We start from the raw sequence: 18286 nt of genomic DNA on the forward strand, positions 1-18286 counted from the left end.
TTAAATGGAGTGCCAGCTTCCGTGGCTGTGGCCTGTGAGATCTGATACACTGCCCACGGTCCAGACAGACAGACAGCGAGGGAGGGGAGCAAGGCAGGAGTACAATGGTCCTCTATATCTGTTATCTGCTGCTTGGAGACTGCCGAAGATGTACAGACAAAATGACACATAAAAGAGCATGCTATGTTGGACCGCAGTGGACTGTAAGCTGAAGTCACATTAGAAGAGATACCAGCAGAGAAACATGTTGCCAAACTGTAGAAAATGTGCTGACTTACTGCTATTTCAAGAGTGTTTACATCATATTTATTCTCATGTAATGCCCAATTCTGACTCAGAATTCAATTCAATTAAACAGATAATTTGCCCTGTCAGTGACTTTCCTACCTGAGGTATGTTTGTGTAAAACCAGGCCTGTGTGGAAGACAGGTAAACACGATGATAGCTAACCTCAAGAGCCACTGCTCACAAAGTCAGTTCACATTCAGTCTGAATATCAGTCAGTTGCTTTTCACTCAAATTAAATAATTTATCCTATCTATACTGAACAACAATATGGAATCATTTCATTGATTTGACTGAATTACAGTACCTATGAGGAAATCCTTCAATTTAAATAAATTCATTAGGCACTAATCTATGGATTTCACATGACTGGGAATAGAGATATGCATCTGTTAGTTATATATTTCTTTAAAAAAGGGCCTCACAATAGACCTCAGGATCTTGTCACTGTATTTTTGTGCATTCAAATTACAATTGCAGTACGTCCAATCGGCCTCACAACCGCTCGCCCTCACAACGCCATACACGTGGTCTGCGGTTGTGAGGCCGGGTGAACATACTGCCAAATTCTCTAAAATGACATTGGAGGCAGCTGATGGTAGAGAAATTAACATTACATTCTCTGCAACAGATCTGGTGGACATTCCTGCAGTCAGCATGCCAATTGCGCGCTCCCTCAAAACTTGAGACATCTGTGGCATTGTGTTGTGTGAGAAAACTGCACATTTTAGAGTGGCCTTTTATTGTCCCCAGCACAAGGTGCATCTGTGTAATGATCATGCTGTTTAATTAGCTAATTGATATGCCACACCTGTCAGGTGGATGGATTATCTTGGCAAAGGAGATACTGACTAACTAACAGGGATGTAAACAAATTTGCGAAAAATGTCTGGGATCTTTTATTTCAACTCATGAAACATGGGACCTAGACTTTACATTGTGTTGATATTTTTGTTCAGTGTAAATAGAATCATCAAAGCGAAGAAGTCCCTATCCAGACCATCAGGATGTGTGGATGTTTTTAGTTGTAATGAATAAACAAAAGAATAGAGGAAATTAATGTCCTGACAGACTTCAATAGATGGTAGAATTTTGATGCCTCCTTTTTAATTAATGTGCAATATGCCATAGTGGCCCTTATCACAATTACAAGAGAAGAGTACCTTGGGAAATGTATGATTCATTTGTCATCAAGACCATTCCCATATGAGGAATGCACTTCTTTGGGGTAGACATATCATAGGAAGGAACTGTTCATGTATGTCTCTCTCTATGGGCTTGTTCTTTGTAAATGGACTCTTGATCGTTGTTGCCAATAAACCACAGGGGATCATAGATTGCAGTGTGTCTTTCTTTTATATTTTCTCCTGTCTGTTTTTTTCATGGTCTCTCATACTGTATACTGGCTTTACTCCTTTAGGACTTTGTTTTATTCGTATATTTCTAAACAGAATAGTCCATAACCTATCAAAATATGCTCTCACATCTTATGCCCGCACCACACTAGAGACAGACCGGGCAGTACATATCCCTGGCAATGTGAAATCCTTTCATGAATAAAAAATTCCATGTCAGGTTTTGATGTGTAAACATTCTGACATTTAATTCAGCCCTTGAATCTTTCTGAGTGATCATGTACTCCTAGAGTGCCGTTCCCTCCAGCTGTTTCAACATATGCACGAAGACTTGCATTAACGAAGCCAGGAACATGGCAGGAACCATCAGATACACTACTGTCAGGTTAAGAGGCAACCTTGCGTGTTAGATATAGCATATACATTCAGAGTCGGGGTTCTACTTAAGCTAGGGCTAGAGTAAAGATTAAAGCAGGCCGCGCTGAAAGTCAAGTACATAATTTAAAGCACTTAAGAACATTGGCTGAAAGTCAGGCACAGCTGCACAGACATTTCAGTCGCTAATGGTTGTTTATGTTTTGGCTCAGCATTAGTGATCCATCGTCAGATGCAGCCTCGGAGACCCTAATTAGAGCATACTGTACCAGGCTGGTGCTGTTTGCGAGCCAGGCCCTCCTCCATATGCTCCTATAGGCTGTGGGAGTGGGGGACTGAGAGTGGCACCTGCCCTCTCCTGCTCGTTTGGTTCCTCCTACACACATGTTGAGAATTCGGTCAATCCCAAGCCACCTCCTATCACTAGGGGAGAACGGCGGAGGAGGAGGAAGAAAGGAGAGATGCTCTTCTCTGTCTTCTTCTTTCAATGGTGTCTGCAGATCTCTCTCCTCTCCCCTCTGTGGGATGTTTTTTTTGTGTGTGTGTTTTCTCCCTGTACTCTGTTGATGAGAAATCAATCACTCCCTCCCTAGAGGAGCACCAGCTGCTCTTTGAATCTGCTGTGCCACTTGGCCCTGATTGGCTCTGCTCTTTTTTTTCTCATTCCTTTTTTATCTTCAAATGAGTTCCCCACCTTGACTCAGTAGCCTATCCAGGTCTAAAAGGAAAACAAACAGATGATATCTACGCCCTGCTAAGCCAAACACAACTGGGCTACGTTTATTTATCACATGGGATCTCTGCCTGGGTTGTGTTGGGGACAGGGGAGAAGTGTGAAGAACGTTAGGGTTTCGATGAAGAAGCTTGGCACAAACAAAAACGGTGGTTCGACATGACCGGAAGGAATCCTTGTGGTTTCGCAGGCAGTGGAGCAGGTGCAACACTTCTACAGTAGGTCCTGAAAGGCCACAATACTCTGAAGTCACCATAAGGCTGCTTAGTCTCGCTCTATTTGTCTCTCTCTGTGTGTTCTCTCTCTATCTTCACATCTCCCAGCCCCACCTATTACATCTGTGTACACTCCCTGCGTTTTCATTGATTTATTTTTCGAAGTGGGAAAAGTGCTTCGGTGTTTCCACTGGGTTTCTACTTCAGAATTAACACCCTCCATGTGACATCATTAACACGGATGAATGCCTTAAAAGGAATGGACTAAATTCTTAAAGGAGAGAGGAAAAAAGCTGATAGAAGAGAGGGAATAGCTAGCAGAGAGTTGCAGAGAAATTGCAATTAAAACCTGGAAAAATGCTTAACATGGGGGAAGTATGGGGAAGAAGAGAAGTGACTTGAACATTCACACTAGAATGCAAACAATGCTTTTACAGTGTGTTCCCACTGTTTGTGCTTTCAAGGTTTTCTCCGTAGAATTACTGGTGTGACTTGGCCAGGGAAGCAGAAGTTCAAAGAGTGCGATCCGAATTCCGAGGTCCTGGGCTGGCGTGGTTACACGTGGTCTGCGGTTGTGAGACCGGTTGGACGTACTGCCCAATCCTGTCAGGTGGATGGATTATCTTGACAAAGGAGAAATGCTCACTAACAGGGATGTAAACTAATTTGAGCAGAATAAGCTTTTTCGAAAATGTCTGGGATTTTTTTTACATGTTGCGTTTATATTTTTGTTCAGTATATATTTGCCTTGCATTAAACACAGACCCTTTCTTGACATGCTGAAAAAAAGCTAGAATCCCAGTGGCTGGAAAAAAATAGAATCAACACAGCATTTGTTCATTGCTTTCGGCGACTTTCCACACCAAAAGCTTCTCATCTGCTTGTGCAGTTTTTTTCTGTCAGTTTGGCATAACAAGGAGTAGTTTGCTCTTTTGTGAACATGCTTATTGCTACTGAAGGTTGATGGGTGGGAATCATGAATAAAGATGGGACTCTAATTGATCTTTTTATACAAGCATCAGCAAGGAAGGAAATGGACCGGGTCTGTGTTTTAATTCAATGAATCCATTTTGCCTCTTTATCTACATCTAGAGAGACGACAGATTCTTCTGTCATTTTTGTTTGTGCGTTTGTTTCTTGGTGTGTACTGTATATAGCGGAGAGCATTTGGCTAGACAGAATTAGCCCATTTTAAAAGGTTTAATCCTTAATCTCTTATCTTAAATTATCATTTTCAAGACTATGAGTAATCACAGCCTCACATTCTTCTGTCTCTTACATCTACCGTTGGGCCATCCAGATCTCTCCCTCAAGCTTAGGGAGGAGTGGAGTGTGTGCCCCCCCCTCTCTCTCAATTCAATTCAATTCAAGGGGCTTTATTGGCATGGGAAACATATGTTAACATTGCCAAAGCAAGTGAAGTAGATAATATACACAAGTGGAATAAAACATTTAAATGAACAGTAAACATTACACACACAGAAGTTCCAAAAGAATAAAGACATTACAAATGTCGTATTATGTATATGTACTGTACAGTGTTGTAACGATGTGCAAGTGGTTAAAGTACAAAAGGGAAAATAAATAAACATAAATATGGGTTGTATTTACAATGGTGTTTGTTCTTCACTGGTTGCCCTTTTCTTGAGGCAACAGGTCACAAATCTTGCTGCTGTGATGGCACACTGTTATTTCACCCAATAGACATGGGAGTTGATCAAAATCGGGTTTGTTTTCTGTTTGTGGATCTGTGTAATCTGAGGGAAATATGTGTTTCTAATATGGTATTACATTTGGCAGGAGCTTAGGAAGTGCAGCTCAGTTTCCACCTCATTTTGTGGGCAGGGTGCACATAGGCAGACCTGGTTCTCAAGAAAAGACAGGCTATGGCGGCCATTCTCAATAAAAAGAATATGCTCACTGAGTCTGTACATAGTCAAAGCTTTCCTTAAAGTTTGGGTCAGTCACAGTGGTCAGGTATTCTGCCACTGTGTACTCTCTGTTTAAGGCCAAATAGCATTCTAGTTTGCTCTGTTTTTTTGTTAATTCTTTCCAATGTGTCGAGTAATTATCTTTTTGTTTTTTCATGATTTGATTTGAGTCTAATTGTGTTGATGCCCTGGGGCTCTGTAGGATGCGTTTCTGTTTGTGAACAGAGCCCCAGGACCAGCTTGCTTAGGGTACTCTTCTCCAGGTTCATCTCTCTGTAGGTGATGGCTTTGTTATGGAAGGTTTGGGAATCGCATTTTAGGTGGTTTAGGTGGTCATTTTAGGTGGTTGTAGAGTTTAACAACTCTTCTTGATTTTGATAATTAGTGGGTATCGGCCTAATTCTGCTCTGCATGCATTATTTGGTGTTTTACATTGTACATGGAGGATATTTTTGCAGAATTCTGCATGCAGTCTCCATTTGGTGTTTGTCCCATTTTGTGAATTCTTGGGTTGGTGAGCGAACCCCAGACCTCACAACCATAAAGGGCAATGGGTTCTATAACTGATTCAAGTATTTTTAGCCAGTTCCTAATTGGTATGTCAAATTTTATCTTCATTTTGATGTCATAGAAGGCCCTTCTTGCCTCGTCTCTCCGATCGTTCACAGCTTTGTGGAAGTGCTGATGTTTAGGCCAGTGTATGTGTTGTTTTTTGTGTGCTCTATGGCAATTGTGTCTAGATGGAATTTGTATTTGTGGTCCTGGCGACTGGACGTTTTTTGGAACACCATTATTTTGGTCTTACTGAGATTTACTGTCAGAGGCCAGGTCTGGCAGAGTCTGTGCAGAAGATCTAGATGCTGCATTTCTTAATATTATTCAGTTCCTTTGGCTTTAATGCCTCATGATTGACTATTGCTCGGTTCATGATTTTGTTGTGATCTGAAAGTGGGCTGACTGTGAATGCTCTGAGAGACTCTGGGTTGAGGTCATTGATGAAGTAGTCTACAGTACTACTGCCAAGAGATGAGCTATAGGTGTACCTACCGTAGGAGTCCCCTCAAAGCCTATCATTGACTATGTACATACCCAGGTGTTTGTCCCCCTGTGTGCTGAGGGTGTCAGGTTTGTTTTTTAAAAGTTTTTAAGTCAGTTAAGAACAAATTCTTATTTTCAATGACGGTTTTGGAACAGTGGGTTAACTGCCTGTTCAGTGGCAGAACGACAGATCGGGGATTTGACCTTGCAACCTTCTGGTTACTAGTCCAACGCTCTAACCGCTAGGCTACCCTGCCGCCCCAGGGTAGCCTAGGGTTCTGGCATTTAGGTCGCCACAGACTAGTACATGTCCCTGGGCCTGAAAATTATTAATTTCCCCCTCCGGGATGGAGAAACTTTCTTCATTAAAGTATGGGGATTCTAGTGGGGGGATATAGGTACCACACAGGAGGACATTTTTCTCTTTCAAGATCATTTCCTTTTGAAACTGTTCCTGTTTCTACTAATTTAATGGAGTTAATTAAGTCTGCTCTCTACCAAATTAGCATACCCCCTGAGTCCCTTCCCTGTTTCACACCTGGTAGTTTGGTGGACGGGACAACCAGCTCTCTGTAACCTAGAGGGCAACCAGTGGGTCCGTCTCCTCTATACCATGTTTCTTTGTAGGATGACAATGTCCGTATTTACGATTTCTTTGATGAAGTCCAGGTTCCTGCTCTTTAGGCCAAAGGCAGATGACCTCAGGCCTTGGATATTCCAGGATGAGATAGTGAAGGCTTTGCGGGGGGGGGGGTCCCGCAAGTCTGGGAGAGTGTCTCGCTGGTCTGGGCGGGGTGCCTATTGTTCTATTGCTCCTGTGTGAAGTGTTGGGGCTGTGTTTGAGAGCGATGTCCTTTAGGCTCCGGTCGAAGGTGGGCACTGCTGCCTTGTATAGGTGGACCTGGTCATAGAGGCGGTTCAAGTCCAGGGTAGAGTGGTGGGCCAGGAAAACATTTGGTTTTGAGGCCAAATACTTGCATTTACTCGCTGTATGGTAGCAGGGTGGACGTCTTTTTGTGATAGCAGGGTGGAGATAACCACTTGTGCATTGGGGAAAGTACTCCCTTGAGTGCTGTGGCCACCCTTTCCTGCTGGGCTCTCAGGTTGTTTGTGCCTGTGTGTATTATCAAATCAAATCAAATGTATTTATATAGCCCTTCTTACATCAGCTGATATATCAAAGTGCTGTACAGAAACACAGCCTAAATCCCCAAACAGCAAGCAATGCAGGTGTAGAAGCACAGTGGGTAGGAAAAACTCCCTAGAAAGGCCAAAACCTAGGAAGAATTATTATTATGTGGCTAGGTGAACCTAGTTGGTCCTCAGATAGAAGGTCTAGGGCACGATGGGTGTTTGGACACCAGAGTTTAGACACAATGTGTTTGGTTAAAACATTTTTTTTTTATATATTTCCCGTTTGCGGAGTACAATCTGTGTCTTGTGTATGTCCTCAGTGGGTGTGGGGGGGATTGTCAGGAGGGCTATCAGGGTGGCTGACGGGGGGGTGCTCAGAGGGGGTGAGATCCCCTGGGGTGGCCATTTGTCTGTCCTGCTGTGATGTCGGGGCTATGACCAGGGTCTGGGGTGGCCTGTTCTGCTGTGGTGTCGAGACTTTTGTTGGGAGCTGAGGTGGGCTGTTCTGCTGGCTTCTCTGCGGGGGTGGCCAGCTCTCTAGTGGGTTGTTCTCTGTCACACGCCATTCCACTCAACCTCTCCTCTGGCAGTCTGATCCTCTCCTCTAGTGCTCTGTTCTTCTCCTGCTCCTGCTTTTCATCATGTTGAAATTGTCTCACCACAGTCCAGAGTGCAGATATGTCTCTCTCCACCTCCAGCACTCCGGGTCTGGTTAAGGGTTTTTTGTTGTGCTGGACTGTTGTCTGGATCTGTGCTGACTGGAGTGTAATCACCTGCTGTTCCAGCTCCACCTGCCTTACCTCCAGCTGGGTAAATGTATCCTTCATTTCAATGAGGGAGTAGTACTCTGTGCTGGGAGGTTGACTTTCCGCTTGGGGTTGCTTGTCCTTGGGGTTATATAATGAGGTCAGGTCTGGTCTGACCTGCTCGGGGTGGGGGTATCTTTCTCAAGGGAGAGCTTCTATCGCTGAGCTAATTATTTGATTAGGTGAAAGTCCAGCTGAAACTATTTGGGGTTGCCCTGTACCAATACTGTTCCAGACTTATAGAGATGTATATTAGCTGACTCAAGGTCCTCATTGTCTTGTATCCTGAGTTTCCACCTCTCGGTAACACCCCCCCTCTTAACAGAGGGGTAGTGTGTTAATATAGCACTGTGCCATGCCAGGGGATGGTCTGTGTGGAAGATGAGGTTGCTGATGTTCCCATTTTTATAATAGTCAGCAAAAAGTGTCTCTTGATTTTCAATAAGGACCTTCATTTTGTACTCTTTTCTTGTCTTATTATTCTTTACATACACAGGGTACTGTATTTTAATTACCTCTGAACAGCGCCAGGCAGCTTCCAAGGCCTCTCAATTGGGTTGGAGTAGACTGTGCGACTCTCCTGCCATTGTTGGGCTAAAGGGCTTTGACATCTCTCACTTGACACGTCAGTGCTAATTGAGGTTGTATCAAGCTTGGCGGCCTTCTTCTTTATTATTCAGTCCTTATAAAGTAATGTAATGTATTTTCCTTCTTGGCTTTTGGAAATAAAATATAGCTTCAGACTAAACATTACTCACTCAGTTCCAGGTTGGATGGTGTTTTCAGGTTTCTGTTGTTTTCCAGAGCATTTGCTGTATAGCTTAGGAATAATAATTTTTGGTAGTTGTAAGCCTTCCAGGTGATTCCGTAATTCCGTCCGAAATCAGGTTGTAGGTTTGGAGTTTTGATTTTGAGTGAAGGTTATGTTGTAGAGGGTAGCATCCTGTATATGTTCCTGACAAGAAATCCAAGTTTATCTAACTCTAAATCTATCTTTTTTTTAAAGAACATGCTGAAAAATGCAGGAGCTTATCTGCTCACTCACTCACTCACTCACATTGAGTAGAAGATAAAAGACCTGGGCAGACGGTGGTCTTACTCGGCTGGAGGGCGACCACGGCTCTTTCCATGACATAGACTGACCAGGTCAATCCGGGTGAAAGCTATGACACCTTATTGATGTCACTTGTTAAATCCACTTCAATCAGTGTAGTTGAAGGGGAGTAGACAGATGAACCTTTAATTCAGTGGGCTAAATCAGGGTCACAGTGTTTCTTGGTAGTCTTTAACAAATCTACTTTGAGACAGAAGTATGCACCTCACACACATAGTTATGGGCTTTAAAAAAAATAAGGCACCTAGACCATGTCAGATATAGAGTTGAAACGTACTCCATTTTGAGTTTTCATCCCAATATTACACTTTATATACATCACAGAAGACTGAAATATAACAAAACTGTTTGAGATAGAAACACCAGATTTTCTGTTTTAAAAAAAGACAATCTGTGGCCACCCATGGGGCCACTAGGTCATTTGACTGCAGGAAAGGGCTCCCCTGTCTCCTCCCCTTCATCTACACTGATTGAAGTGGATTTAACAGGTGACATCAATAAGGGATCATAGCTCTCACCTGGTCAGTCAATGTCATGGAAAGACAAGGTGTTTCTAATGTTTTGAACACTCAGTCTAACGCAACCATTTTTAAACAATACATCATCTATGTACATGTGAGGCACGGGGCCTGCCTAAATCAGCCATTTTGAGCTAGATTACACACTGTCACTGTGAAGACTGTCTCTCGGCAGGTAGCCTAGTGGTTAGAGGTTTGGGCCAGTAACCAAAAGTTGATAAGGAAAAAAATCTGTCGTTCTGCCACTGTGCAAGGCAGTTAACCCACTGTTCCCTGAGTGCTGAAAACATGGACATTGATTAAAGCAGTCCCCTGCACCTCTCTGATTCAGGGGGGTTGGGTTAAATGTGGGAGACACATTTCAGTTGAATACATTCAGTTGTATTTCCCTAATATCGTACAACATGTAAGCAGGCAATGCTTCAATGTAAGGCAGGATGAAAACAATGGAATACATCCTGAAGATTTATATCATGCTTATTGAAAATAGGTCATTTTCAAAAGACACAAAGCAGATAATGTGATATTGGTGCTCACAGTGATTATTCAACATACAGCTGAAGTTAGGGGGTTGTTAGAAGTTTGTATTCAGATGTCTTTTTTTCGGCACTAACCACTGAATTCTAAACTATGGGTGTGACACGACGCGTCATGCCCATAAATCAACACAATGTATTTTTTCGGGTTTTAGAATTGTCAGGGTCTTGGATAGAATTGGGTTCATGTCCACTCAGTAGCCTATATATTAGGTACACCGCCCCGTTCGCGAAAAGGGTTCGCTCCTACAGACAGTGAGTCACGTGGCAGTGGCTTGCTATATAAAGCAGGCAGACAGGCATCGAGGCATTCAGTTACTGTTCGAGTGAACATTAGAATGGGCAAAACAAGTGACCCAAGCAACTTTGAACATGGTATGTTCATCGATGCCAGGCTTGACGATTCCAGAATCTAAGAAACTGCCGGCCTCTTGGGCTTTTCACGCACGACAGTGTCTAGAGTTTTCCAGAGAATGGTACGACAAACAAAAAACATCCAGTCAGCGGCAGTCCTGTGGTGAAAACAGCTTGTTGATAAGAGGTCGAAGGAGAATGGCAAGAATGGCGCAAGCTTACCGGCGGGCCGCAAACAGGCAAATAACGGCGCAGTACAACAGTGGTATGCGGAATGGCATCTCGGAACGTGCATTTAATCGGTCCTTGTCATGGATGGGCTATTGCAGCAGACGACCACACTGGGTTCCACTCCAATCAGCTTAAAACAAGAAGAAGCGGCTCCAGTGGGCCCGCCATCAACAACACTGGACAACCGAGGTGTGGAAAAACATTGCCTGGTCCGACGAATCCCGGTTCCTGTTGCGTCATGCTGATGGCATAGGCAGGATTTGGCGTAACCAGCATGAGTCCATGGCCCCATCCTGCCTGGTGTCACATCAGGTTCCTTGATACCAATTGAGCAACGTTTCCATGCGCTTAAGAATTCAGGCTGTTTTGGAGACAAAGGGGGACCGACCCGGTAGTAGATGGGTGTACCTAATAAATTGGTTACTTAGTGTATTCTGTGCTAATGCAGATACAAAAAAAGATTAACAGAGAGCAAGCTCCAATATGGCAAACTTACCAAATGAGGCACCCTTTTCTCTTCCGCCAATGACATTTGTTTGTTGCTCCTGCTAGTTTCACTCTATTAATCATGCTTTTTGCGTATTAATATTTCCACTACAGAGGGTCATGTTGGTAAACAGATAGGTATTTCTGTATTAGTAATGGTTAAAACTTACATACTGTAGCTCTGGTATGTCAGCCAAAGCTATGTCCTGTGTTTTTGGGTAATGCATGTTGCTAAATTGCAGGGGGAATAGCAACGTGACCACGGTGTAAAGTCATTGTATACAGTTATAATTTAAGTATATTTAGCAATATGATGACTATTACCTTAACCCCCTAAGGTCGATGTTCGGGCCCAGGTGGCAATCTAATTAGCATAATAAAAAAATCTGTCAATTTAAGATAGACATACAGTATCTGTTTTTTTTGCATTGGATGCATCTCAATCCACCACATCTGATTATGTAACACTTCCACACCTGCCTATGTAACACTTCCACACCTGCCTATGTAACACTTCCACATCTGCCTATTTAACACTTCCACACCTGCCTATGTAACACTTCCACATCTGCCTATGTAACACTTCCACATCTGCCTATGTAACACTTCCATATCTGCCTATGTAACACTTCCACACCTGCCTATGTAACACTTCCACACCTGCCTATGTAACACTTCCACATCTGCCTATGTAACACTTCCACACCTGCCTATGTAACACTTCCACACCTGCCTATGTAACACTTCCACACCTGCCTATGTAACACTTCCACACCTGTCTATGTAACACTTCCACACCTGCCTATGTAACACTTCCACATCTGCCTATGTAACACTTCCACACCTGCCTATGTAACACTTCCACACCTGCCTATGTAACACTTCCACACCTGCCTATGTAACACTTCCACACCTGCCTATGTAACACTTCCACACCTGCCTATATAACACTTCCACACCTGCCTATGTAACACTTCCACACCTGGCTACGTAACACTTCCACACCTGCCTATGTAACACTTCCACATCTGTCTATGTAACACTTCCACACCTACCTATGTAACACTTCCACATCTACCTATGTAACACTTCCACACCTGCCTATGTAACACTTCCACACCTGCCTATGTAACACTTCCACACCTGCCTATGAAACACTTCCACATCTGCAGCGAAAGGTGACAGTGCTATAGCGGTGTTTGTCAGACCATGAGACATCCCGAAAATCGGTCTTCTCACAAAATCGTATGTAGTGTCTGAACTATTATGATCCCTCTATGGAAAGATGATGGTGTTCTCCATTTTGCTCTATGACAAGTGTGGGACTCCTTTGTAGTCAGTACAGCCGATCTGCCAACTTCTGTCTATAGCGTCCGAACAGTTTGGGCTACACACTAATATGACCCCTCCGTGTAAAGGTGAGATTCTCATGAACACGTACATGTTTTGCTCTAGTTTGCCCACAGGCCTCACAATACTCCTCTGAAGGTCCCCCTGTACCAGTCAAAAAGGTTATGTTTTCTGATCTTTCTTATATCTCTCAGAGATATAGTAGGATAGACATTTCAGAACAAACTTCCTTTAGATATTTTGGGGGGGACTATCTGTTGTTCCATGTTATGAATCTCTTATTTCTTAATTCCATTATTTTACTTTTAGATTTGTGTGTGTTGTTGTGAATTGTTAGATACAACTGCACTTTTGGAGCTCACACCGGCATTTCGATTCAACCACAATAACATCTGCTGAATATGTGTATGTGACCAGTAACATTTGATTTGATTTTGATTTGTTATCCAATGCTAATAGCAGGAAGGCCAAATACATTTTTTATCGTCAAATTCTTTTTAAATATTTTTTTTATACTTCAAGGGGTCTTAAAATTCTAAATCAAATAGCAAATGATCCTTGGTATGATCTTCTTAAAACAGTTCCATATAGCTTAGTAGACCATCCACCCACTTCAGAATAAACTTGGTAACTTGGAATGACCTTCTTAAAACAATTCCAAATAGCTTGGTAGTACCCCTCCTCCAGCTTAGACAGGGCTTAGACTCTTATTTGTTAATATTTTTCTGTGCATTTCATGCACTTATTTTGTGCCATGAATTGTTGATTGGTGCATAATGGTTTATTTCAGGGTCCTTGATGGAAACGTATATAATATGTTCCATTCCTGTAGTGGCTGGCAGGGGACAGATTGCTACATTGTTGCTGACAGGCATTATTGTGGCCTGGGTGTAGACTTGATTACTATTATTCCTGTTCCTGTTTGGTCATCGTCCTGTTCATTATGACATGAATTTACAATGAAAAAAATCACTACACCATTCGTTCTAAATATGCTGGGGACCATTTCGTAAAACAGCCAAAGTCTAAATGAAGCTGAAATTATAGGCGATTCGTTTTTTTTATGACATTTTAATACCTATGGAAAATCCCATCAGAATGGAAGAAACATCTGAGGAATAGAAGTGTGAGGCCACTCCCCTACTTCACCAGCAGCCACTAACGGCACGAGATTACTCTCTGAACTTAGAGAGGTTTATTGGGGACACTGTCCCTTGTTACGTGTTTGGCAATATGGTCAGAGAGATAACTATTGGAAAAGGCATGTTTTATCCCGCCGGCAACAGCTGTGAAAACGCAATCATTGGAGTATGAACTCTGAAGGACGCCTCGAGGATCCCACATTGACAAGGCTGTTTTCCCCTTCAAATAAAATGCATGATGCATTATTGACGTCTGTGCGTGCTTTTGGGAGGGAACTCAACTCTCTGCTAGTCAAGGCCATAACTGACAATATACTGACAATTTACTGTACCTACCAGGACAGAGAACAGTCTTTCCATTTGCAGCTCTTACGGGAGATGCTGAATATTACATTCATATTTGATTGAGATATTCTTACCTCATAAACAGACTTATTCTCTCCGTCTTTTCCCAGGAGTACACCATCGATGTGTTCTTCCGTCAAAGCTGGAGGGATGAGAGGCTGAAGTTCGACGGGCCCATGCAGGTCCTGCCTCTTAACAACCTCCTGGCCAGTAAGATCTGGACTCCAGACACCTTCTTCCACAACGGGAAGAAATCTGTGGCCCACAACATGACCACGCCCAACAAACTGCTACGACTGGTGGACAACGGTACCCTGCTTTACACTATGAGGTGAGCCATCCGAAGTCTCCCAGATCACCCTTTATTGACCTATAGTACCAAGATTGGATACTTTCAAAATGATGTTGGCCCATTGCATACTCCACTAACATCCACCACTACTGTCTGACCAAACACTGCCACCACCACACTCATCCCGTTACTCAGTTGCCACACAAATAAATCTCCTGACAATGCACATTTGGTAGTTGACTGGCTAGCAGAGAGGGCATGGTCTCCATCTTGTGTAATGTTATCTGAGTTAGGGGAGTCTGAGGTGGGCGACAGGAGTCTGAGGTGGGCATGTAGGCCTGAGGCCAGCTAGCGGAATGACCTACGCACAGAAGTGCTTTGATAAATGAAGGTGATAATTGAATAGTGGATGTCTGGGCCAGTAGCTATCCAGAGCAATGTGTCTGACTGCCACGGGACTGAGTGGTCTTTCCCTGAATCCAGTCTGACACCAAACATGCTTCATGGAGGCAGCCATGGTGTAACTAAGCTCCTCTATGATGTTCAAAGTACTCTTTGTCCTGAGAATCAGTAACCACTCTGCCAGTCTACTGTGTGCTATGTAGCTGTTTGGACATCCTCAGCAAGCTTGAGTAAAATTGTATTGCTTATTTAAGAAACCTGTAGCAGCAAGAACTGTTTGATCACTTAACTGCGGCCACTCTGTCTCCTCATCGAGTATTGCTTCTGAATTTCTTGATTCTTGAAATATTCAGACCAATTTTCCACATTTTGTTACATTACAGCCTTATTCTAAAATTGATAAAATTGATTTTTTTTCCCTCATCAATCTACACACAATACCCCATAATGTCAAAGCAAAAACAGTTAAAAATTAATAAAATAACAAAGAATCAAGTATTGAGAACCTTTACTCAGTACATTGTTGAAGCACCTTAGGCAGCGATTACAGCCTCGAGTCTTCTTGGGTATGACCCTACAAGCTTGGCACACTTGTATTTGGGGAGTTTCTCCCATTCTTCTCTGCAGATCCTCTCAAGCTCTGTCAGTTTGGATGGGGAGCGTCGTGGCACTGCTATTTACAGGTCTCTTCAGAGAAGTTATTCCTGCGTTATCTTGGTTGTGTGCTTAGGGTCGTTGTCCTGTTGGAAGGTGAACCTTCGCCCCAGTCTGAGGTCCTGAGCGCTCTGGAGTAGGGATTCATCAATGATCTCTCTGTACTTTGCTCCATTCTACTTTCCCTCGATCTTAACTAGTCTCCCAGTCCCTTCCACTAAAAACATCCCCACAGCGTGATGCTGCTACAACCATGCTTCCCCGTAGGGATGGTGCCAGGTTTCCTCCAGACGCGACGCTTGGCATTCAGGCCAAAGAGTTCAATCTTGGTTTCATCAGACCAGAGAATATTGTTTCTCATTATGGGGTATTGTGTGTAGATTGATGAGGAACAAAAATAATGTAATTCATTTTAGAATAAGGCTGTAACATAACAAATAGTTTACGAATGCACTGTATGACCCTTGAGTAGAAGTAGGACTCTTCATATAGTAATGGCGGTTGTCCATAGGGACTCTGGCCGATAATTAAGGTAGCTCTTATTGGGGTAGTTCATTTACCTGTGAATTTAATGCTGCAGTTGTCACATTGAAAGAGTCATGGAACGCCATTATTTTCCCGGCTGGGTCCCTTATTTTGAGTTCATTTGATGTGACTGTGATTCTCCTGAGGCTAAGAATAACATTTGGATTTGGATTGATTATTAAAGGGCCTGTCACTTCTTCATTTGCAAGCAAAGATAGCGTGTTGCAAGACAAGTTGCTATCAAGGGCTTTTTGGCTCTTCTAGACACTGCATTAAGGCAAACAAGATACAAAAATACTATTTTATAAATAGTTTCTGGGGCTATTACACGTGGACATCAGTATACTGTATTAATTGCATTGTATTATTCATTTCATTGTTAGTATTCATTTCATTATTCATTTAAAACCATTTCCAATGTTTTAGGAAACGCCAAGAGCAGGCAATTTAGGGACACTTCGAAAAGTGTTCCAACTCGAAACGTGTTCTCCTCCGACAATCAAAATATTTTCACATGACCCTCTCTTGTACTGTAAAAATGTTTTTTTTTTAAATGAACTGACACATAAGGATTTATCACCACAAATAAAAAATAATTGTAGCAACCATGTGTTTATAAACGTGGATATTTCCTTGACCAAATCGCCTTGGCCACTTCGCCGACCACCACGGACGAGCTCACTCTCCCTGCCATTACACTATGATCAGAGCCAACAGCAAACAATGATCAGCTAGGGGGAATCAGATTTTCAACATTTTGATGCTATATTTATAATCATATAAAATATATGCAACTAAAATGTTCCACCTACAGGTTTCTGTACCAATGCATCACACACAACCAACACATACAGTAACTGCATACTGATTACCAATTTCGAGCGCTTCATCGTGGTTTACGTTTTCACACAATCAAATAGAATAGATAAATAGAGTATGTCAACCTCGACAAACAGAAAATACATCCCTCCCTACTAAGTATCTAAGATGTGGCTTGACAAACTCTGAATGTCACTTAAAAATGTTGGTGTATTCTAACAAATGTATTTTTCCATTCCACGGGGTGGCAGGTAGCCTAGTGTTTAGAGCGTTGGCCAGTACTGAAAAAAACCCGAAAGGTTGCTGGATCGAATCCCTGCGCTGACAAAGTAAAAATCTGTTGACTGCCCCTGAACAAGGCAGTTATCACACTGTTCCCCGGTAGACCGTCATTGTAAATAAGAATGTGTTCTTAACTGACTTGCCTAGTTAAATATATATATTTAATCCATTAATTTAATTGACGGATGCTGGTATTAGAGGGAAGTAGATTAACGTGTGCAGGTAGCCTACAGGAGCCTAATCAAATTAAAACCTTGTGACTGGTTTTGTTTATTCCACACTTACTATAAAAAGGTAATATATTTAAAAGGTTAAATTACACATATTTAGGCTATATTGAAGCGTTACGTTCGAGGTCGAGGAATGGTCGGATCAGAAAGGAGGTAGAGCTGAATAACTGTACCTGTTGTGTGGCCACATTATACAGGGTGACTTGGGAGAATGATGATCGGCAACAGACTGTGCATCAGTATCCGAAGCAAAAATACAGCCAGACTGTCCTGTGCTGTGGCTTTCTACACCTTATCATCTGTCGAGTGCAGACCCACAACTGATCCAAATGGAACGAAACATTCAAATCACAGAGCTTTTGCTCCATTCTTCAAATGACATTTTCACTGCAGTTTCCAGCCTAGAGTAGAATTGTACTCAATTGTACTCACCTTTAAACAATTATGCAATATTCATTAACCTGCATATTTAACAAACAAAAAAATATATACTGTATAATATATACTGTAATACAAATCATTAAAAAACCAAGGGACCTCACCAAAAGATTTTAGCCGTTTGGTATTCCCACTTCTGACACCAGTGTAGCAAATGGCAGGACAAAGAAGTGAATCCAGGTCACTGGCGTGAAAGGCAAATGCCCTGTGCCAATAGGGTTAACCCACTTGGTAGGACTCATATAGCGAGCATTGTGACAGTATAATGGTTTTGGTTTGACAGTAACTGGGACCAGGGTTTGAGTCCCAGTCAGGGTACCCCCCCTAATCCACTATATTGGTGTCAGGTGTTTGAGAACACCATTGAAAGCATGTCCCAGCCAAGTTTTAGTCACAGTACATTTGTGTTAGGCTAGCAATGTTTTGAATGGAACACATACACAATCCATGTCTCAATTGTCTAAATGGCTTAAAAATCCTTCTTTAACCTGTCTCCTCCCCTTCATCTACACTGATTGAAGTGGATTTAACAGGTGACATCAATATGGGATCGTAGCTTTCACCTGGATCCACCTGGTCAGTCTATGTCATGGAAAGAGCTCAGTGCATCTTGCCTTTTAGAAGGCAAAACAAGGAAATAGCATCATACATTCTTGCAATACTGCTACTTATATTCTTACACTATTCAATCACGAT

The 18286-nt window shown here is 42.5% G+C and overlaps 1 protein-coding gene across 2 annotated transcripts in view; it reads left to right on the forward strand.

Moving 5' to 3' along the window:
• Positions 1–18286, forward strand: part of LOC110533955 (gamma-aminobutyric acid receptor subunit alpha-3-like) — a 154233-nt gene that overhangs the window by 87004 nt on the left and 48943 nt on the right. For both annotated transcript variants that reach the window (XM_036990375.1, XM_036990376.1), the window contains exon 5: positions 14059–14279. In XM_036990375.1, the coding sequence (XP_036846270.1) occupies positions 14059–14279 (221 nt within the window). The remainder of the gene's footprint in view (positions 1–14058; positions 14280–18286) is intronic.

This window comes from Oncorhynchus mykiss, chromosome 10 (genome assembly GCF_013265735.2).
Source record: "Oncorhynchus mykiss isolate Arlee chromosome 10, USDA_OmykA_1.1, whole genome shotgun sequence".
Taxonomy (NCBI): Eukaryota; Metazoa; Chordata; class Actinopteri; order Salmoniformes; family Salmonidae; genus Oncorhynchus; species Oncorhynchus mykiss.